The 24,424-nt window shown below is 40.7% G+C and overlaps 1 protein-coding gene across 1 annotated transcript; it reads left to right on the forward strand.

Moving 5' to 3' along the window:
• The first annotated feature begins 1,955 nt into the window (after nt 1-1,955).
• Nucleotides 1,956-11,433, forward strand: LOC119741952. The gene is made up of 3 exons (XM_038217920.1): nt 1,956-2,248; nt 8,827-9,120; nt 10,646-11,433. Exons 2-3 carry the CDS (start codon nt 8,839-8,841, stop codon nt 10,814-10,816), a joined length of 453 nt encoding a protein of 150 aa, XP_038073848.1. The 5' UTR covers nt 1,956-2,248; nt 8,827-8,838; the 3' UTR covers nt 10,817-11,433.
• Nucleotides 11,434-24,424: the final 12,991 nt, after the last annotated feature.

Genomic DNA, 24,424 nt, shown 5'->3' on the forward strand with positions numbered 1-24,424 from the left:
TTAGGAGGGACCTAAAACGCACAGTTATTGTACATAATGGCTTCGCAGAATATCGCCCCCATCGTCGAATGATGTCCATCACCGCCTACGGCCGGTCGGAAACTGAAGACAGCGAAACGTGCACCCTATCAAATTTCTTAGATGTAACAGCATGCCAGGAGCAATGCAAGCCAATATAGAAAGAAGCGGTAGATCACGCTGCAATCCCAGATGCGAGCCAGTTAGCGCTAGTGCACAAGGAGTCCGCGTGGAATCAAATCCCAACCAGGCACGCTTGTGAATTCATCCTTCATTAATTGAGGCAGCCTCGCAGATATAAACATTTGTCGGAGGGCAAAACCCAGTATATGTACGGGGCCGTATCATAAGTCCGACGCCTCATAGGTCCGACGCCTCATAAGTCCGACATTTCGGACTTATATGGGCGTCGGACGTATGAGGCATAACGTTTATATATTCCGCATCATAGGTCCGACGCCTCATAAGTCCGACGCCTCATAAGTCCGACAAATTAAACGCTTTGTTTTTCCGTTGTCGGACTTATGAGGCGTCGGACGTATGAGGCGTCGGTCCTATGAGGCGTCGGACTTATGAGGCGTCGGACCTTTGAGGCGTCGGACTTATGGGCCTTTATTTGATTAGGGGATGCGATTTTGTCGGACTTATGAGGCGTCGGACCTATGAGGCGTCGGACCTATGAGGCGTCGGACTTATGAGCGGACCCCATATGTAAAGTATAGGAACATGGTCGAATCAGGTACGTTTGGGAACGGATACAAGGGGGAGCTGGCGTTGCTAACCACGCCCAACCCTCTACAACTGACAAGTGTTAATTCTTAAGCATGATGGAAATATCAAAAATTTCCCGAATAACGTCATTACTCGATTGTCAAATCTTGATCCTTTACTTCAGGTGCTTGATAGTCGTATTATGGACATGCGTTAACTGCAACGCCTCATCCAGCTTCCCCTATATAATCCCGGACCGATAATGTAACAGCAATTGACTGATAGTGTGGTACATTTTACTTACACTATCGGTCAATTTTTGTTACATTATCGGTTAATGATACAATATCGGTCAATTAGTATGACATCGGTTGATGATACGTTATCCGTTCTAACATCCTACCCCTGGACAATCTTATGGGCTCCGTGCGCCAACGAAAAAGGGCGCCCTTTTACCTATAGCAACGACGTCCCATGGTCGGGACATTTAGCTGGTTGACGCGCACCGTTCCTTGTGTGTGACGCACGTACACCAGGAGATTTGCATGGGCGTCGCGAGGGGGGGGGGGGGCAAAAAAAAGGGGGAAAAAAGAGAGAAAATAAAATAAAAAGAGGCGCAAAGTCATAGTGGTGTAAATTTAATGGGTGGGGGGGGGGGGAAATGTCCCTGCCCCCCTCTTAAACTGATAAATCGAGAATGTATTGAGAAATACAGGCATTTTTTTGGCAAAAAAAATGTTTTGCCCCCCTCTAGAAAAAATCCTGGCGACGCCCATGGAGATAGATTTGTACTATGTACACGCAGTGGTACGGCTGCGCGTCGCGGCAAAATTGTAGTCAGGCAATATGGCGTCGGTCGGTCACCCCCAACTGTACTTTGCCAGTGAGGGGGTACTTGTCAACGGAGCGGATAGACTTCAACTTCCCAACCAACGTATCCCACCTCTGGAAAGTCCTGACCCAGCCACTGTACATGACCCTGACCTATATCACAATGTCCACAGCATTCCATGGTAATTGACCTATTCTATATCTAGGGTGAAATATTGTCCAATACATGGTATACAAATGGACGCGGAACGCGCAAAATCTGAGACAAACAAAATTTAGTCTACAAAAACTCCACAGGGTTGTCTAAGGGGGGTGGCTAACTCGCAAACGGCGATAGGTCAAGTACATTTGGACTTAGTGCAACCACAGTACACGTATATCTGGAAACTCTCAGACAAATGAGACCATGCAAAGTTTAATTAGCTCGATTCTGAATAATTATTGTCGTCTGTACGAAAAACTACGGTTAAGCCAAGTCTAATTCTCTGGCGGAGTGGGAAATATAATTATATGGGCCATGTTCGGTGGAGATGGGCCAATCAGCTACGTGGTGAATATCAAATGAACTTTTATGGATATTTAATTACCATTACAGGCTGGTAGCAGAAGATATAACAGACAGATGGCATAATGGTTGACAGACGTATACTACCTGGACGAGTGCACTGTACTACCACACACCATCCATGTAAGTTAACGTTATAATTTAGTACGGATTTTTTTTTATCAAATCCATCTGAAATTGTAGGATTTGTTTCTTCATGGCAAAATGTCGGGCCTTGCTTATGTATAGTTCTTATTTCTACAGTTAAACAACGAGTCTCTATGTACAGCCTGTCTCAAAAAAATGGTACAATCGAAAACGTTTTTTTTTTTCCATATTCAATCTCAACATAGGTAAGTCGTTTTGAGCATCACATTAAAGAAAAAAGACCAGGCTTTCCAATACTTTTTTGTTTTATCTCATTTGCTTTTGTCAATCTAGAGATAACTCCAGTTTACTGCGGAACACAAAAATCGAGTTTGTTTCTTTTTCCAAGTTGCAATCTTTTGTGAGCTTCAAGACAGCATGGCACAATACTCGAGGCAACTCTGCCCATGCATAAAAGTGGCACAAATCTATTTCGGTGTATCGCACTAAATTGATTATATCTCTGAATTGACAAATTAAAGCAAATAAGATCAAACAAACACTATTGGAAAGCCCAGTCTTTGTTCTTTAATATTATGCCAAGTAAGAAACCTTATCTGGTTTTTAACTTGTATTAATACCATCTTGGGGTATAATGTATAGACTTGAAACAAACAATCTACCCAAAACTACTCATTCGCTATTTAACCAAAACTCGAATATTCATTCTCATTGAATACAAAGGTCAGCCGAAAAACTTCATCTCCATAAAGCTATAACATCTCTTTACTTATTGACTGTCAGAAACCAAGGACCTCTATTGTGGAACCACCTCAAACCAATGCCTATCTTTAGATCAATGAAGCACTTCAAAAACTACCTAAAACGTTGCTATTGGCAAGTTATACTGATAATTAAGTATCCCAATAAATACTCAATTTCATGTCATCTCACGGATTGTTGAAAAAGTATCATTGTTTTAAAATGTCTTGACCACTTTTTGCTCCTTTGTCCCCCTAGCTATTCCTTCCTTTCTTGTATTATTGTAATTAATTGATTTATTTCCTTGTAATGTATGGATATAAAAAGTATATTGGAATATTCCAGAAGTACAAATGTGAATATTAGCGGTTGAGTTAATTTCTTTTCAATATAATTACTATAGGCCTACATGTATATCACCTGATTCAATTCAACTAGGTACATATTAATTTATAAGCTTAATTTGTAATTACGGGTTAGGTCTTGTACAAGCATAATGCCTTTTACCTGGATCCCTCGTATCATTTTTTTGTGTCATTCTTTATATTGATTCTTGTTAATTATGTTTTTGAGATATGATTTGAAAAAAAAATAAACCAAACCAAATCAAACCAAACCTAACTAAAATCCGTCGTATAAAATGTGTGGGGAAAAAACCAGAACGAATTTATACCAATTTTATCGCCCGTACGAGAATCATTCATCTTCTCAAAAATCACTCAATACGACCAGTACTTAAACACAAATGTATACGTATACGTTCGCTTGCTTGTTGTACATCATTTTTGTTTGAAGCGATTGATCAAAATAGGGTGCATAACAACTAACCTGGGAATATGCACTTAACCAAAAAAGAAAGTCCCCCTAACACTTTTTTTGTCTAACTCAAAAACTACTGCGCACATCTTGCTCAAATTACAACTGATCGGTGCAGAAATTCCTTAGCAATCCAGCCAATCCCATACTCTTTTTTTGCCGAAAACAGTGATAATGTGTACAATTATGCAATTGATGACACTGGTACGGACATTTTTTGGCACTTTTGTATACGTGCAAGGTGAGTGTGAACCACAACTTGCACGTATACAAAAGGGCAACTGTTTAGGTACGCTATCATTTGTCATAAATTGCATAATTTCGTACACATTATCACAGTTTCGTGCCAAATAAAGAGTATGGCTGGATTGCTAAGGCACTTCTGTACGGATTTCTTGTTATTTGAGCGAGAGGTGCGCATAGTTTTGAACTGGACAAAAAAAAGAATTGGAAGGGTGGGAGACTTTCTTTTTGGTTGAGTGTAGCTCATTGTCGGTGGCTAACTATAATGTTGAGAAAAACAGACGAAACATAAGTGTGCCAACACACTTAATAAAGCTTGCCCAATTGCACGGCTGCCCCATTTTGAAAACGCCTTCAATGTTATAGTTTTCTTACAAACGATACCAATTCAGGCAGAATAATACATGTAGTGTACTGTACATATATTTGATGCCAGTCCATAGTTTGAGCTTTATGTAATTAAATCGGTAGCTACTGTTCCGGGTAATTGCAAATTATTCTGCGATAACTTTAAAGACTATAACCGCTCAATCAAAACGGTTGAGATTAGCCGTGAAATTGCCTTTTAAAAAAGGTAGACAACATATGCCCATTATTATACTCTAATTATATGCTCCGTCAGAATGAGAACAAAAATATCACTTGCCGGTCTGTGGCTGTAAAAAATAAATGAACCAGTATTGCACAACTACCGCCCAACATTGTTCATATCAAACATATTTAACTGCTCAAATAACAACATTGATAAAGGTTACTTAATGGTACATGAGTGCAGGGCTGTTGTTTCAATTTAACCAGCCGTAGGGCGGACAAAATTTAGGTTATTCCCAAAATTAAGGCAAAATTAAGATTGTGGGTTCTGAGTCCCGGGGTTCGCCGTTTTTTGTATAAGTCCAAATAGTGGAGCTGCTAAGCGAAAAATCGTGCACTTTGTGGTAAAAGCATGAAATTTGGCATGTGGGGTCAAAATGGGCTAAAAATCATTTTAAGATCGGGACCCATCCTGGATCTTGCCCATTTTGGGGGCGGAGCTTGATTTTTCAAAAAAGGGGGTGCAAACAATACAAACTCATGAAAACTGTATTTAACATCAAATTTCCTTGTTTTTTTTACGTTTTGAAATAAACTTAAACATGAAATAAGACATTCTAGCATTCTAACACCTGTTATTTTCCACCCATTTTGTGGGCGTGCTCTAGATGGTAAAAGAGGCGGTATATCTTAGCAGTTTGGTTCTAATATGGAAAACATCATTCAGTTTGGTGGTAAAATTCTAAAAATTGGCATGTCCAATTGAAATGGGCTGAACATAATTTTTAGAGGTGAACGCATCTTGGATCTCGCCCATTTGGGGGGCGGAGCTTGATTTTTCAAAAGGGGAGTGCAAAAATAGAAAACTCAGAAAACTGTATTTTACATCCACTTTGTTTCTCATGCTTTGAAACAAAGTGGATGTAAATTCTAACATTCTAACACGTGTTATTTTCACCCTTTGCGGGCGTGGCCTAAATATGTAAAGAGGCGGTACATTAGAGCAGCTTGATTCAAACGAGGGAAAATCATCTTTCTTCTCATTGTCTTCTCTATAGGTTTTTTTTGGGGGGGGGGGTTGCGAGCTACAGTGCCTGGGGCATGCACTTTTGAGAAATCCTTGGTTTCATTACCAGAAAAAAATTATTTAACGTTTATACTTCGTTTCGTATGAATAAAAAGGAGTAAATGCTTCAGATTTCAAATATGCACTTGTCATTCACAAGGCTGGGTTGGGGCAACCTTGAAATTACAAAGCAAATAATTATATGTTAATCGCGTAAAATTAATATTAACTAAGTTCACAGGGTACAAATGATACCATGTTCGTATGAATAAAACATGGCATTTGCTTTTACTTCCAATTTTGAAGCAGTTTACTCGCATCTGTATGAATGAAAATTAAGCAAACACTTTTACTCAAAACCATTTGCTAAAATCTGAAAATAATTAGTTTTTACCTTTTAGGTTTTGCTACACTATAAGCGTTTAAAAGTATGAATATAAAAGAAGTAAATGCTTCAGATTTCAAATATTTACATGTCATATTTCTGAAGTCCTTTATCTACAGAACTGTAAGTCCGATTGGGTTGAAACTTGGTATGTGGCCAGACCGGGATGTGTTATAGGTAAAAAAAAAATGAAGTGACGTCATGATGACACCATCCTGAGATTTTTTATGAATATTTGAATTTTTGGACCGTTTAGCCATATCTCACGAACGCAACATGCAAAGTTAAAAATTCTTTTTTGTATTTGGATTGTTAGGTAATAGGTATTTGCACAACATTTTTGAAAAACTTGGGTAGGTAGATAATGGTACTAGTATGCAAAGTCCGAAGTGACGTCACGATGACGTCATCATTTGATTTTTTAATGATTTTTAAATATTTATGATTTTATTCTGCTTCCAAAATTGCACACTTTCTTTCATCGGATAACCATTAAACTTGGTTCAAACCAAGACCACAATGACAAAATGTGTATTGAGAAGGGTTTTAAAGATGACGTCATTGCAGGGCATGTGACGTCATGTGATAACATTACATTTTAGGAATTATTCTAAGCATTTGAACAACCTTTAACTGCATGAAGCACTATGACAAGTGACTGCAAAAGGACCAACGAAACATAAACATTTATAAAATGCCCAAAACCCTGTGTTCTGTTTGCAAACAGACATGGTGTTTCATCTTTTTATTTTTAATATGACGTCACGTGACATGTGACGCCATATTAAAATTGCATATTTTGAAGGCCAATATCTACAGAACCACTGGTCCGATTGGGTTGAAAGTTGGTATGTACCTAGACCGGGATGTGTTATAGATGAAAATTGAAGTGACTCATGATGACGTCATAATGGGTTACGTGACGTCTCGTTAGAGATTAATAGATTTGATCTTAAAAAATCAATATAAAAAAAATCAATATAAAATCAATATGATTTTCGTGGGATATGATAGAATTATCGAGGGTCTTCATTTTTCATATTATGTGCAAAATGTTATTTTGTAATAACGTTTTGCATGTAGTACTTTCAAAATCTAGGATATGAAAGCCGATTCATAAGCTTTCTTTTAGTACAAGAATCATTCAAATCACTCATTATGTACTTTTCAAGTTACGGAATTTTAAACACAACCACTGTTTTAAAGTTCTGTCCACGTATCACAAAAAAATGGTGTGTGTTCTTTCAGCAAAACGAAAACAATTCCAGCGCATCCCCCTATATGTGAAGGGTTTTCGTTTTGCTGACAGAACTTTGAAGACGGTGTTTGTGTTTAAAATTCTGTAACTTGAAAAGTACATAATGTAAGATGATGTCTTTCAATGTAAGATGATGTCTCAAAACACCAAACTCACTGGTTCGACTGGAATCCTGCTGCTGCACAATTTTAACGTGTTATTTCTCATAAAGTTATTTCTCACGTCTAAGTTTATTTCAAGCATGAAGAACAAAGGAAAATGGATGTTAAATACAGTTTTTCTGAGTTTTTTAATTTTTTGCACTCCCCTTTTTGAAAAATCAAGCTCCGCCCCCCCCCAAATTGTGCAAGATCCAAGATGTGTTCACCTCTTAAAATTATTTTCAGCCCATTTTAACTGGACCTGCCAATTTTCAGGATGTTACTACCAAACCGAAAAATGTTTTCCATATTAGAACCAAACTGCTGATATATACTGCCTCTTTTGTACATTTAGGCCACGCCCACAAAATTAACTGGTGTTAGAATGCTAGAATGTTATATTTTATGTTTAAGTTTATTTCAAACCATAGAAAAACAAGGCAAATGGATGTTAAATACAGTTTTTATGAGTTTGTATTGTTTGCACCCCCTTTAAAAAAAATCAAGCTCCGCCCTCAAAATGGGCAAGATCCAGGATGGGTCCCGATCTTAAAATGAATTCTAGCCCATTTTGATCCCATTTGCCAAATTTCATGCTTTTACCACAAAGTGCACGATTTGGGCCAAAAATGGACCTAAGCAGCTCCACTAAAAGCAGATACTGGTCCACTCGGAGAAAAGGGCTTAGGTTGCCGCCTTGTTTCCTAATTCCTTCTATTGTACTTGAAAGGCTTATGAAAGGAAAGGAGGTATGGTGGGCTGGGAACGCCGAGATACCAGAAGAGTCCTATATGAAAGTCTGATTAACGTTATTTTTAAGGCATAAAAACGACACATGAATGCTTGGTCATCAACCACACCTTTTCTGTGTGGAACACAGTGGGTTAGGTCATTTAGTTTCAAACGATACAATATCTTGCCTTCTCAAAATTCTCAGCAGGCGGGGCCAGGTACATATTATGGGCCAGGTACATATTAGATTGTGATGTAATTTAACCCGGATATAGGGTTGTACGTCCTAATCTTAATTTATAGTATAATTATATGTAAATAAAACTAATAAAAGGAGCCAAGTCTGGACGGATGGCGTGAGTTAATGGGAGGGGTCAGCATGTCTATTATTCTGGTTACGTCTCGATAGTCCGACGTCCCATTGGTCCGACGTCCCATTGGTCCGACGTCCCATTGGTCCAATGAAAGGTATTACTGTGTAGTTCCACTGGTTCAGGTTGACTGACCCTAATCCTAAGCCTTATCCTATGGGGTGTCGGACCAATTGGACGTCGGACCAAAGGGACGTCGGACCAATGGGACGTGTAGACCAATGGAACATATAGACCAATATGGTGACTATAGAGACGTCGCCGTTATGGCTCGTAGATGATTCGTCCTATTAATGTTATTTTCTAACATTTTCCCCTCATTGCCCCCAAGACTGACGAGAAGATGGATGAGGGAAAGACAACAGCCGACCAGCCGACTCACGGATGGCGTCACAGAGTGCTCCGCATCCTACGGATCCCCGCGGTCAAGGTGCTCCGGGTATTCCGTCGCCCAATCCGAAAGCATCGCTCCGGGTTAGGTACTCTCCCTACGTACGGTGCTACGGAGGACTGTGATGAAACCTTGCTCTCAAGTATGACCCAGGGAGAACAGCAGAATGATGATCACATTGATGACTCCATTGCTGCAACCGATGACGGACCGAAGCGAAGCTTGCGTAAACGGGTAAAGGGACCACATGTATTTCATTCGGGACAGGGTGTGGGTATAGGGGATAGGTATGCGGTTCGGTAGAACTGACTGGTAATATCACGAGTTATTTTCACGAAATCAACGTACAAACATCTTACCATTTTGCTATGAAAAGCATATTGACCATAATGTGCCAGATGAAAACTTCCACACAAAATGGCAATTTAACAAGCAACTTTTTTCGAGCCGCATTTGTATTCTGTACGTGCACTAATTCTAATGGTCCCTTATGATACGATTCGGAAGACGTATGCGGCAAGGAAAACTCACCTATTAATTCACCATTAGGCGACTTTATCCCATACGCGTACCATTTTTAATGGTACCTAAAAATGATGCAATCCGGAAGACGTATGCGCAGCTCGGGAAAAAATGTTGCTTGTGAAATTCCTAAATTAGTTTTGGATATTCATGGATACACTATGCGTATTTCACATCAGCAAGCTTTTCTGAGTTGCATGGTCCTATCCCGTGAGTTCATCATTTCTAATGGTCCCTAATGACTGTCAACATATAGCACAAGCATAGACACGAACCTAGTCTTTTGACAAGGCCGTCGTGACTTTGGCCTGGCATTGGTTTGACGAATTGACATGACGAACTGAGCAAAGACCATACACTCGCCGAGTGACGAAATCGTTTCATAATACGACAACCTCCTCTCAATGCTTGGATATGATTTTGCTGTGCCATGTCGTTTCCCACCATGCATTTTAACCATCATCTTTAAACCCAATCAGCATTGTTTGCGTATGTCATACTGCCAGTGGGTCGTAAAGGGAGGCGCGGCCAACCCACGGGTGTTCAGGATGTCATCACTCGGGCCCGGCTGTACTGTATCCTCTTCATTCGCCTCACCTCTTCGCCGTTCGGTCAAAATGGCCAACGTCACGTTAGCCTTGACAAAAAGCGAACATATGAACCTTACCGTAGGTCCTGATGGCCCCATACAGAACCCCAGTCACACCTCTCTCTTTCAGTTTGAGTTATTTTTCGAGCACAAAGCTCTGAGAAATTCGGTGATATATTAAAGATTCAAAATTATGAAACACTGAGTCCACTGAATTCATAAAGAATCTTCCTATGTACTTCGTCAGTTTCAAGCTTCAAGTTTGGTTTATTTCACTCACACAACACAATAGGTAGTAAGCATTGATGAAGATTTTTTTGATCGAGGGATATCTGGAAACTTGGAAAATACCAAGAATAGTGTGGAAATACAAAATCAATATTATCTTAATATCCACCAGTTTTAACGGTCAAACAAAGTCATGACAAGGCAGAATAATTAATCATAAAAAACATATTGTTGGTACTTTGCGTTTTTGAGTCAAAAGATGAACAAGAACCGAAAAGGAACCATCAATATGATTTCAGTATGGGTAATCGAAACCGAATGACGGGTTTTTTTGAGTGGAGATTTAAGCACCGGGTTTCCTTTCTCATTTTCTTTCTCATGTTCCTTTCTTATCTCCTTTTTGTGTTTTTGAAACCACAGATGACGAAGACGTTGCGGAGGTGGGTGCAGCATTACGGCTACAGCGCACTGTTGTGCGGATCACCGCTTAGTACTGCGTACATAGCACGTGATATTCAGCAGCGAATCACCTTGAACCACGAATATGTAGAGATGCTAGACCTTTATATGCCTTCTTGCGTATTCTACTGAGCATCTAAGTAATAACTTTGTAGCTCTGCATATTTGCATCTGCAATTTCCCATTAAATATGTCTAACTGAAGTATTATTTCATTTATAAGTATTGAATTTGGTATTTCTTGTCATCTTAGTGATTACGCCTTTCCATACACTGTCGGGAGCCAAAATGTGGATTCTTGGCCTCTTGGTTTATTCAACGTAAAATAACAGCAGATCTGCGAAACTGCAACCAGCAATCGTACACCGGATGGCCGTGTCGCTAGCTGGTGCAAGGAAGCAGCCACAGGACTTGTTGATAATTGTCTGGAAGAGGATGAGACGGTCTCCGACTGAAATTAAACCCGTGAACTGGTTTTTCATGAATCGCACAATAGGTGATGGTAAAGTGCTGACAAACGGTGTCACGAAAGGAGTGATGCTGTGAGAATTCTGCGCAAAAAGATGTGTACAGCCAAGAATAGCTTCTCCAAAAAGGCAACATCCAAAAAGAACTACAACACATCAAGACTATCCTTCAGCTCAACGGATACAAACAACGCCAGATCAACTCCTCCAAACCCACCAACTCTCATGACCCCAATTCCAACCCCTGTACAGCCCTCGGTATGTTTTCCTTACTTAGGTGTCGCCCAAGTAGTCAGGTGGCTTAGTGTCATATTTTGACATTACCGTTACTTGGCGGATAAAAGCACCAAATTTGGCATGAAGCTCCCTTAGGACCTATTAATTAATGTTAGCCTAGGAGCCCTCCGGAGGTTTTTAAAAAAACTCATGTAAAACACTAAATTTCAAGATGGCCGACATCTATGCCAAATTATCACTTTTGCTAAGTCCTGGGAATCATAAGAAGTTCAGAGAGATGGCAAAATATTGATTTTCCGTGGCGTAAATCTGTGACGGCGTGTGGGGGGTCGGGGATGCCCAAAATCGCCCGGCTGAGGAATCCGAAACTGAAGCGGGGACGGGGGGGGGGGGGGGGGGGGGGGGCTGCTTCACATTACACTATTGGCACAATATTCATTATATATCGGAATGTACTGATAATGTCGCGGATCCGGGGGTGGGGAGGTTTGGGCCCAAGCGCCCCCCCCCCCCAGCTCTGTCAAAAAAACATTCTGACACCCGAAACAAATTATACTTGTATTATGTCCGCCTGTGCACAAAATACGGACAGAGCCAGCTTGGTTAGGGGGTATTTGTGCACTATTCTGTAATATAGTCTTAATAATCGTCGGATGATAAGCGCCCCGTTGAAAGTATGGTACCGGCACGAGCGAGCCCCCCCCCCCGACCCGCACAGCCACCTATTGATATAACGGAGCAAAGTGTTCAAACAAAAACAACCTGTCTATGGTTCTGCACTGATTTGCTGATTAACCCCCCTTGCAAAAAACTCCTAGATCCGCCCCTGTTTATCTCAATTTTTTTCAGTGCTATTGAATACATTTTGGTTATAATTAAAAAAATACCTGAACAAGTGGGGGGATGTTAAAAAGAGGAGGAGATGTATAACCATTAACCTCATTCCACGGGACTGGAATCGGCCTTTTCCAGTTGCCTACCAAGACCAAACTGGTGAGAGCTGACCACCTATTACGATACCATCTTCTGGAAATGAAAAGCACACTCTTCCTGACAGCTCACCTGTGTACCAGCCCTAGCTTTGAAGACTACTGCTGTTGCGGTGCCAGAATGTGACGAATTTACAGTTGAGATGTGCTTAGCTGAGGCCGGAGCCGAGAAACACATGGAGGCCTTCATGCGCAGCGAGGGCGCCAAAGATGAATAGTCGGCCACGGCTTGGAGCAACGACATGCAGAAGAAGAGTCGTACTTCCATGTTCTGGGACCTGATCATGAGATATGAAACCCTCATTCTCATCTTCATCAGGGTCCATTGATGTGGATGCCTATCCACATCAAGGTTATGACGCCCTTTCCCGACACTATCAAGGATGAGTTTGAGAACAAGATTGTGAAAGTTTTGGGTGGTGCTGTTGGGCTCACAGCAAATCCTGTTGCTTTTTCAACGATGGATGATCTCAGGACCAGAGATGGCTAGGCTGCTGAAGCAATTTAAAGAAGAATACCTTCCCAATGATGACACAGGGATCCAAGAGAACTTCCAGCACCATGAGCAGGGTCTCTCAACACAGATGAGACACAAGAGACAGGTTGCCAGCCTCGCTGATACCATCAGACAAATGATCAATCCTTTCTTGTAACTCTGGACAGTCGCAACTGCACGTATGAATCAGTGGTGGCCGCATTGCGAACCATGGAGGACAAAGGCAAGAAACAGTTCAAGGCTTCGTCAAGAATGTGCTTGATGTGCGCAGCCACTCTATCCATAATCCAGTCAAGAGTAATTCTCTATAGCACTATTCAGGGAACCTAAACGTAAGGCAACATCTAAGCAGGTGAAGAAGATCAAAATGCTTCAGCACAATCTGGCACTCTTTGGTCAGCTATACATTATTCTACGCAGAACCGCGATGGTGACTTGGCCGAATTATTTGCACATGAGATACAGTCCTTCCCTCCTTACCTATCAGACTTTGACAAGCTTCATTTGCCAAGTACGAAGTCTGACCTGCTGAAATGTCTTGAGCAGCCACGTCAATCAGAACCCCTTTCAACCTATGACTGCAAAGTCCTGGATGGTGCCGTCATCGTACACTGCCTGCCCACTATCGGCATCAGCACCTTCAATGAGTATGCAGACAGGGTCTTCGTCCCTAACATGGGAAGCAGCTGCAGGATGCCGCGAGGTTGGATGTTGTGTGGGACACATACATCCCAGACAGTTTGAAGGAGTCAATCCGGGGGAAAAGATGTAAGGGTGTACGCAGGAAAGTGTCGGGTGAGACCAAACTCAGTGCTAGGCAATTGGATGGACTTCCTCCATGACCCAATCAACTAGAAGGAGCTGTTTGCTTTTTGACTTCCAAGGTTGAAGAGTTGAACTGGCCATCAGCCAAAGCTGTACATGTCACATCAGAACAAGCTGTGGCATCCATTGGTGGCAGCAACCCCCATGCAAAACTGTAATCATGAGGACACCTGTGTTGTGGTTCATGTGCTACATGCACTGAAACAGGGGGGAAAGACTATGTGTGTACTGGGGACACAGATGCTGTAGTCATCCTTGTTGTCACATTCCAAGTCTGATTGCGACTCAACCTTTGGCCGACATCTTGGTGGTCTTTGGCATGGGTAAAAATTACAAGTTTTACCAAATCAAGGCCATCTGCACAAACCTGGGGGAGCCTCAATCATGAGCATTACCTGTGTTCCACGCATTTTAACTTCAAGGGTATAAGAGGTCGGTTGGGCAGGCCTCAGTGGCAGGACAATGAAGACGTCACAGAGACATGTATCTGGCTGGTCATCCTTTCTAGATGCTGGATCTCAACGATGACCATTTTCTAAGGATCGAGAGACTGACTGTATTAAATCCTATTTGACAAAACCATGTCCCCTGAGCTCTGTCAATGGGATAAGAAGGGAACTCTTCTGCCATAAGAATCGAGCAATGAACAAACTGCCACCCACCAAGGATGGGGTACTCCAGCATGTCAGACGGGCAGTGTATCAATCAGGAATCTGGACGAATAGCTCACAAACACAGCTATTGGTTCCATCTCCGCAGGAGTTTGCCTGGCCCAAGATATCAGTCATGGGTACCAGTAAAAATGAAAATTTCAGAAATTTCCAGATCGTGCAGAGAGCTTATCAAATACGCTCCTGCAGTTGTAACAATGTAAAGTGTGTGTTAGACATTACAGAACAATGCCACATACATATCCGCCGAGTAACGGTAATTTCACTAAGCCACCTGACTAAAGGGCGGATCCAGAACACAATTTTTTGGGGGGCCAAAAAATTTTGGCCCCCCAAAATGGTGGGTCAAAAAAAATTACGGCGTGGGGTTCGGGGCCCGCTTAAGGGCCCCGAAAATTTTTTGGATTCTAGATGCTCTGTGGTGCGATCTGAGGCAATTTCTGACCACTTTAACCAATTTTTTTGAGGAAAAGATGGTGGTGTACTCATTGCCTGCCTTTATTGCGATGTCACATTAAAAAAAAAAAAAATTGGTTTCGTTTTGGGGGGGCCATGGCCCCCTTTGGCCCCCCCCCCTGGATCCGCCCTTGGTGTCGCCTCCTACCAGCTCCAGCGCATCTTCCGTGAACCGGCACAAACCCCCTCTGACGGAACACCGGGCGCATGGACGGCGATAGTCTAGAGGCTAGACGTTGTTATTGTTTGTACGCGATAGCCCGCCGCGCCGCCGCGATAACCGGCCGCCCCGCGAGGGCGCTATCACGACCAACCAATATCGCCCACGAACCCGTCAGAACAACGTCTAGGACACTTGCTAAAATCTCCCCCCCCCCGAAAAATGGGGGAAAATAGGGCGCATGCGCGACTTCTGCAGGCAATTACGGTCCATTTTCAGTACCACACATACTACACACAACAAAAGAGCTGACCAGTGAAATTGCACAAAAGTCTTGCTGAAGCTTTTAACCTACTGGAAGAAATTTTAGAGTTTGCTTCGGAACTACTATGAATTTTTAAACTGCGCACGCACTGCATATATTAGGCCAAACCGATGCGCGCGCATTACACAACCAATAGCAAATGTTCTACTGGAGTGCCATGTACTCGCACCCTGGAAATTAATGCACTACAAAGAAAGCAATTATCTAACGTAGTTCCATCTCTTTTATCGTTCTATTTTTTTTCATCTATTGTTTTCATCTTTTTTTTCTCTTCCGAGAGATTCAAGTACATGTATTTTAACTTTTAGTTTTCAATATATCCCAGTCCGTTGGTTCGTTTTTGTTTTTGTTCGTTTTGTTTGTCCTGTTCCGTTCGCTGTCTTTCTGTACGATCTGTTTTAAGTTCTGTTTGTCAATTTTTTGTCTTAAAAATGACATTTCTGTATAAGACGTTTGTCTTTTGAGCATGCCTCCATAATTGCCCCCTTTTTTCATTTGTATCTTATACATAATTATTGATTTTTTTTTTTCAAACATACACTTTGTTCGTATAATGACCTTCTGTCTAGTTACCTGAATGTTCTTTGCAATATGAAAATAAATGCTGAGATGAACTGAATGAATTGATTTGAACTGTTCATCAGACAGTATTGCAGTATGCTAAAGCGATGTCTGGAAAATAATGTGGCGAACTCAGTAGGAAAGACAAGGTGAATATATTGAGGAAATTGAGGGCTGAACTACGTCAGCTTGAACGCACCATATTTTACAGATAACACGGAAACGGATTTTGTTAGAAATTGTGCAACGACGAATGCATGGTTTTCAAAAAACCTATTTGTAGATCAATACATCACTATGAAAGGTCACTGCAAACAATAGAATAAGGAAACAGAGGTTCGTGTAGTTCATTGTGTTCAGCGACTGCATAACATGGCGGCGAGTGGATGACTCTGCCCGTTCATTAATCGATGCTTGTAAAAGGTTTCAAAACTTCCACTAGTCTGTTTTACAAGGAGAGTTACACTTCACGACCGTAACGTACGTGGCATCGATTACAAGATGGTCAGCGTACATGTCTATTTTTTGTAGAGAAAAATATCATTCGCCACACAATTATAGACCAAGATAAAAGTGTACCTATTTTTGCTGGTCTCGAAATGTTCCTTTCTGTGAAAGTTCCCTGACGCCTGGTAATTAGAAGTCGATATCTATATAGATCGTCATAGACTGAAGTTTTCCCTAAAACACATCTTTTGTTACATTTTGAGTGCCAGCGCAGTGAGTGATAAACATAATGCATTTGGTGTGCATCTGCGCGTTCCTCCCTAATGTGATGTTACCAAACTAGGTCTATTATTTTACTTGATATGGTCACTTGAAATCATTTAAATAATTTAGATGACCACAATCAATAAAATACCTGGCCGTTGAAATTTAAAAAGTGTGTGTGTCTGTGTGAGAGTTTGTTTCTGCATTCAATATAGGACGTTGAACAATAGAGGACAATAGGGTCCCCAATTCCCGAAGGTCAACAATTGACGATCGTACATATGGGAGGTCTTCCTAAAAGTTAGAATACGACCGTACCCTAGCAAACACCTTGATAATTCTCGTTGACTTAACACCTAGCCATCCCCTCTGTAAAATCCTGGATCTCCGATTGCCGCAATCCCACGATCCGATTTCAACAAGGGGCTTGACCCTTGCAGTATGTAATTGACCCTAGCATATACCACAATATTAAAATATGAGTTAATGTTCACGTTCAATGTGGCGTTTAATTATGAGGACACAAAGCCGTATAAACTACATAGTGCAAGGTGCAGTACAGTTTTAAAGGCTTGTCCATGGGCTTTGTTTCAGCTGTTTGTTTCTCTTCAACTCAGTACAGACGTAGGCTTAATAATGGGAGGTCTATACAGAAAACAGTTGAAATTCGACACATGTACAAACCTGATGGATCTTTCAGGGTTTCGTGTTCATATCTTACATTTGAGTTTCAATTGGGAAACGAGATTTTGGAATTCATGAGACACTTCGTTAATCATGAGCTCTTTTTTGTAATGGCAGGAACGTCACCAGACGTTTCGTCTAGATAATACTGAAATTATATTTTTGTAGTATTCGTACTGGTAGTGATACTCAAAGCAGACTACGCTTTAATACACGTACTCGTATTAATAATGAAAATGTTTTCCTGCTGAAATGTTGCCTTATACAACTATTTTCCCAGAGGTATAGAAGCAGGAAAAATGATGGTTCACTTGTTCACAATTTTATGTTTATTCATCTTTTGTTGTCGTAAAAAGTTCTGGGAACATGACTTTGTGTATCCACTGCAATGTACTTGTACACGTGGAAATTGATGCACTAAAAAGAAACACATTTTTTATTCAGTATAATAATATGCAAAAGTGATGTTTGAAAAATAATGCGACCTACTCGGTCGGAAAGACAACGCGAAATGGCCATACTACTGATGCATTTGAGGGCTGAAGTGCGTCAATCTGTGGGTACCATAAATTTTACAGATTATAAATTGGTCAACGACGAATGGTTTTCCCTTCTTTAGAAATTTATCAAGAGCGACCTATTTATGGGCCCATATGTCACTTTAAAAGATAGCTGCACACAGCACTATATATAGAACAAGGAAACAGAGGGTCCTGTGTAGGGATTTGTGTAGGCCTATGGGTGTTTTCTATGTGTGTTCAGTGATTGAAAGATACTGCGGCGAGCGGCTCACTCCCGTTCTTAATTGATGCATTTTAGAAGTTCCATAACTTCCATCACTTTGTTTTCTGCGAGGAATGCTTGCCTGTTTCACGTCTGTGGCGTTGTCCAGATTACAAGATGGTCAGTACACATTGTATATGCCTGCAATTTATAAAGTCTCTGGTAAGATTGACTCGGAATCCAGATCTGAAAACAATGCTTTAAAAATGACACTTTTCACTGTCATTTTGGACCCGAAACCGTTTTGACCCGGAAAAGGGTTTGGTCAAAAATAATTTCGAATTCAGGGTCAGTCTGAAAGAGACTTTTTAGAGAGTAAGTATGACCAAGATATAGTAAATAAAGCTTTTTTTACCAGGCTTGAAAAATCCCTTCTTTTTGAACCCTCCAAAGCCTGTATTTTACCGGAACATAGGTGTCAATACTTTTGTTACATTTTGAGTGGTAACGCAGTGAGAGTAATGCACAATATATTTGGTGCGCCGGCATTTGGTGCACATGCCACACAAAATAGGTGTGATGTCTCGACACTATTAAAATTCTCGACGGGAAATGCATTTGAAGTAAACTGAAGACTTAAAGTGACAAGTTTACTTCAAATGGTTTTCCCCTCCTTTTACCAGGGTTCGAAATTAGCGGTAGCCCGCTAGCCAAATGCTAGTCGAAACAGCGGCGGGCTAGTCAAACTATTCCTTAACCAGCCCGGCTGGCGAGTGAGAAAATTATTGGGATACGGCAATGATGAACGTACAGGAAGAAATAAATCATTAAATTCAGAAAGAAAACCTCATCAATTTGTGTCTAAATTTATCAACTGTTTTAAACGGTTAAATTTATTAGATCTGTTAATCAAAAACACTGACAAAATTGCCTCAGAATTGATCCTGAAAATACGCCATTTTGTATTTGAGATAAGAAAAAAAAATGCGGGCTAGTGAAAATGCCCGCGGGCTAGTTAAGAGTCAGTTTCAGTAACCCGGCTGGCTAGTGAACAAAAAAGTTTACAATATAATTTTTCAAAGAAGCCTATTTTTGGACCAATACATCACTATGAAAGGTCACTGCAGCACAACCATATAATAAGGAAATAGAGGTTCGTGTATAGTGTTATAATATAGGTTGTGCTATAATATATGGCGGCCAGTGGATAACTCAGCCACCTATTACATGAAGTCGATGCATGTAAAAGGTTCCATAACTTCCACCAGTCTTTTTACAATGAGAGTTAGGCCTATACTTAATTAGAGTTAACGACCATGACATCGATTGCAAGATGGTCAGTACATGTTTTGTTTAGAGAGAAAAATGTCACTTTCGTAACACAATAGACCAAGATAAAGGTACAATATTGATCAAGATAAGGTAAGCCTATTTTTTTGCTGGTCTCGAAAAGTTCCTTCTCATGCACAGACCACCCAAATGTGATGTCACGAAACTAAGTCTGAAGTTACTTCAAACAAGTGCTTGCAGTCGTATTTTGTTTTTGTTCAAATTCCTAACACTATTAATCTACACTTTTCTCATGTTTCCTAGAATTATGTCGCAGTCAAACAAGACATGTAAATCTCGATTTATTAGTTCAGGCACTGATGACTAGCATATAGTCACCAGCAAACTCCTTGAAAACTCTCTTTAATTCCTTTTTAGTCTATGGGGCGAGAGGCCCAAAACGCTTTAGCTTTCGGAATAGACGATCTAAAAACTTTTTTCCCGCATCCACAGTTCGATAGTCTATGTAATAGATATAATGTTTTAGCTGCAGGTTCGCTGATTAATTAAGCAAGACGACCGCATCTTGACCTCAAGATTTTGACCAATCAGTGGGCGCTTTCTATATCAGGACTTTGGTCATTCAACCGTTGTCGCGTCATCGGATAAAAAGAAAACCCTTGAGACAGCAACACAGGCTGTGGTCACGCGCTCTGTATTATGTTACGCGATTTGCGCCCGGCTGTTGTTAAAACACTGCATTCAAATTGACCAATCAAACATTTAGTCCTGATTTGGGAATGAAATGACTTTACAATTTAGTTAGGTCGACTCCGATTGGCTGAGGTGCCGGGATCGCATAAATCTGCATGCTTGGTTTTTAGTTTATATTTGAATGTATTACTTGAAGGGCAATTAGTTAAAGACGGTGAAAGACAGTTCCAGGTGTTGGTCCAGAGAAAGAAATGGTGTGTTGAGAAAGAGTTGTTCTGACTTGAGGTTTATGTAATTTGCATGAGGACCTAGTATTATAATCATGAATGGATCTATTAAATTGGAAGAGGTTGTGTAACGATTCAGGAAGTTGGTTGTTTACAAATTTACACAACATTTTGCTGAAAGACATTAATGTTCATTAATAAAAGCTTGTGTTTCATGAATAAAGGAGTGGTGTGTTCATTAAAGTGCACCTTACATACAATACGAATTGCCCTTTTCTGTAGTTTAATCAATTTATCAAGATTTGACTTGTAAGTGTTGGTCCAAATAATGTTACAATAAAGAGAGGTGAGAGAGAACTAATGAACAGTAAAGAGTACGCAAAATGCTCGGCGGAAGAATATACTTCAATCTGCTCATAATACCAATATTTTTGGAAATTTTGTTTTCTAATTCTTTTATGTGGAATTTCCATGAAAGACATTCATCAATATAAACCCCAAGAAATTTGGTGTTTGACACTCGCAGTATAGGCTCGTTATTAGTTTTAACTTGACAATTAGATATATTCAACTTCTTTTTACTACTTCGAAAAACCATAAATGTACATTTTTTCAAGTTAAGTGACAATCTGTTAGCCTGGAGCCAAACCGATACTTTGTTTAATTCAACATTGAGAACATTTACAATAGTATCTACATTTTTGTTATTACTTGAGTAAAATATATTGGTGTCGTCAAATGATTTTGAGTTACAAATCTCAGCCCTCACAGACAGAATCCTGTTCTGGGCAAGATTTAGAGATGATATACTTATCGTCTACAACGGCCAACTCGAATCCTTCACCCAATTTGTTCACCAGTTGAATCAATTGCATCCCACCCTCAAATTCACATTTGAGGCATCTGAAACTTCCATCACATACCTGGACCTTACCATCTTTAAAGGCCCGTGTTTCCTCTCCACGGGTACCCTAGACACACGAGTGTTCACGAAACCTACGGAAACATATCAGTACTTGGAAAGAACATCAGCCCATCCAAACCATGTGTTCCACGGTTTTATCAAAGGAGAAATCCTACGATATGCCAGAAACACAAACAATGAGGATGACTTCTTACAAAAAGTACAAAGTTTCGAAGCAAAACTACTGAAGGGAGGCTACAATCAAGACGATATTCACAAGTGCAAGCAATCCATCGATTTCTCACAAAGGAAATCTATGATTCACACAGAACAAGTGAAAACCCAAAAAGAACTTCCCCTAGTCTTCACCACGACAACCCCCATGTAAAACACATGGACATCAAGCGTGCTCTCTCCAGACACTGGCATCTTATCTCAAGCAACCCAACTTTGAAGGAAGTTGTCCCGAAACCCTCCTCTAGTTGCCTATAAGATAGCTGAGAACATCAAGAAGAGACTTGTCAGAGCCAAACTCAGCCATACGGAAGACAACCAATCCTCCACAACTGAGAACGAAGATAACACACTTGATATCCTAATTTCACTATTGGATGAACAAATCCCATCCGAATGAAGTTGTAATCACAAATACCGGATAACTTAGACGCAATCGTTTCCGCAAAGTGAGCTCCATTCAACTCACTAACCCATACCTACAGATTCTTTGAATCTAGCGGCTGATGAGTCCCCGAAGGGACGAAAATGCATTCCCGCAATTGCCCTCAGGTAAAACCTAACCCACCCCACTGCCTGGGTAAACTTGGCTACGGTCAAAACTTCCATTGATTTCTCCCTCTTATTTCTACCCAATTTTTAAGACCCCTTCATGTGTCTTAATTGAAGAAATGAACCACACAATATCACACCATCGAATAACTCAATGTGTTGTTCTTACGCACATTCTTTATTCACAAGCCAATCTATAGGAGAGGCGTCTCTGAATGGGATAGAGCCATCATTTCTCTTATCTTGTCGGCAAATAGGATAAAAGAAAAGACCGTCGAAGCATTGCAAATATCATTAATGTTCAACGAAAATAATAAAGATTATTTTGGTTTGATAGATCATTCCAGTAGAAACCGGAACCTGAAACGGAACCCCGCCCCAGGAAAAGGGGGCCGGGTGGGCTGGGAAACCTAAAAACTTACTACGACTGCAACTTCTAGGCGTACAAAACAAGATAATTGCTCACTTCTAACGAGTTAGCCTCTTACCAGGTATACAGCCCCACGAATTCCATACCTCCAGTCAGCTAGAATCACGAATGATTTGATTCCTCTGTCGCCCTCATCGTTTAGAGCGGTACAAATATAGCATACTCTTTCGATCTGGGAATTAGACAATAACTCCCGCTCCACCGAAAAATGAGGGCGCTTTTCCTATAGTTGTTTGATTTTATGTGTGTGTGGGGGGGGGGGAGAATTTGCACTTCACAACGTGCAGTAATTGCAGTGACAATTACAACATCTTCTTTTTTGACGAAATGAGTAAGTCATTTTCGAGTTCAATGTGAATTAATGTAAAACCCTGTAGTATTTCTTGTGTAAATTTGGTACTCTCTTTTATACAAAGTCCACCGGATTTCTTTACGTTAACTGTTAGCGGCAGAAACGCCTGAGTGCTACAGGTAGTTCACACCAGTTTAATCACATTTTAATCACATTTGAACTTAACAGTTTCCAACTGACGGCACGTAATGTTCAGGTTGTGCTAGCGGCTCCACCTTTACAGCATTTGTACAGGTGGTTAATAATTTGCAAAGCATAGAATTACGCATGACTTTCCTCAAAACAGCGACTGTTAAAATATGGGTTTTTTTGCTCATTCAGTGCATTGTACTTCAGGCTATGTGCATTCTTAAGAACTCATTCGCTGTTACATCATTCTTGGCGGTTCGATTAAGACAAATAACAGTCTCCGGTTTCCGGTGTGGAGCTTCCCCAAAAGTGCACTTTTGGGGAAGCTTAAGTGGTGCGGCGACGCGGCTTTTTTTTCACTTTCAATCCTTCAAATGTCGGCTGATGACTGCAAATGGTGCCCGACTAAATTTGGTGCAAAATGTATTGCAGCCCAGAGAGGCCACTAAGAGCTTATACTCGATCGTAACCCCATCTAAAAACACGATAAAATTGTGCAGCAGCAGGATTCCACTCAAACCAGTGAGTTTGGCGGTTTTAAGATATCATCTCACATAAAAAAACCCGCGCATGGCCGCTATATGCCCGGATAAAAATAAACACAACCAACAGCTTTTATCACAGAATTAATAATTAATATTGTTCGCTCTGACGTAATGGATGCGGAAATGAAATGAATTTCCCATAAAGTAAAGGTTTCAGGAATTTAAGCATTGTTCTCCCCTTGTCCCTTTACAAATTTACTCCCTTGGTAATACAGTTCAGTCGAGGATTGTTTCACATATATGAGCTTTGTTGTGTTGATATTTTTCTATGGTGGTTGGGATGGAGAAAATCCGTAGAGCATTCTATACCTCGCATAACTCTTGTGTTCAATGCATGCAATGTCACGGGCAAATATTTTTTGTTTGCTTTTCTTTCATTTTGTTTACGCTGTGATATTTTGGACATCTAAATGTAAAAAAAAAATGTCACAACAACTCTGTCATAAAGTCCCACGCTTTGTGCAAGCGACAACTAGCGCCGCGTAATTTAATCGAAGTCTTACTAGAAAGCAATCAAGCCAAGAAAGTCAGTCTAGGGTTTAAAACAGGAATCAACAGGCCTTGCGCTGAAAATGCCCGTTAGGCTTAGCATTCAATTTCCTTTAATACGCAAGAATTTCGGTGTCTGACGTATTTCAAATGTAATGGAAAAGTTAGTTCTTTCAATTTATTTCCTGAGGTGATCTACCCAATCAGACATTTCACTCTCCAGTGCACAACATGATGTTTATCGAGCGAAAAGAAGAAGTATACACTCGGAATGTTGAGGAAGGTATTGTACACGCCTCCCCGTATGGCTGTGATAAAAACACTGGGATCTTGCCAAAAGTCATCGTACGTTGCGATTCAAGAGTAAACAGATGTTGATTAGTCAGTACAGCCTTAGACGGTTGAGGCCGGTGGGCGGAATGAAATATTATGTAAAACCAGACGAGAATTGAGAATAGAGGCAGTCGATGAAATTATGACAAAATTTCTGACACTGCGCAACTAAGCAAGCCTCGAACATCAATATTAGCAACAGAATATGAGAGGTATATCGGACAAGCATCACTCTGTAACAGTGACCAGTTGGCCACG

This window comes from Patiria miniata, unplaced genomic scaffold (genome assembly GCF_015706575.1).
Source record: "Patiria miniata isolate m_02_andy unplaced genomic scaffold, ASM1570657v1 HiC_scaffold_5, whole genome shotgun sequence".
In the NCBI taxonomy this organism is placed as follows: Eukaryota; Metazoa; Echinodermata; class Asteroidea; order Valvatida; family Asterinidae; genus Patiria; species Patiria miniata.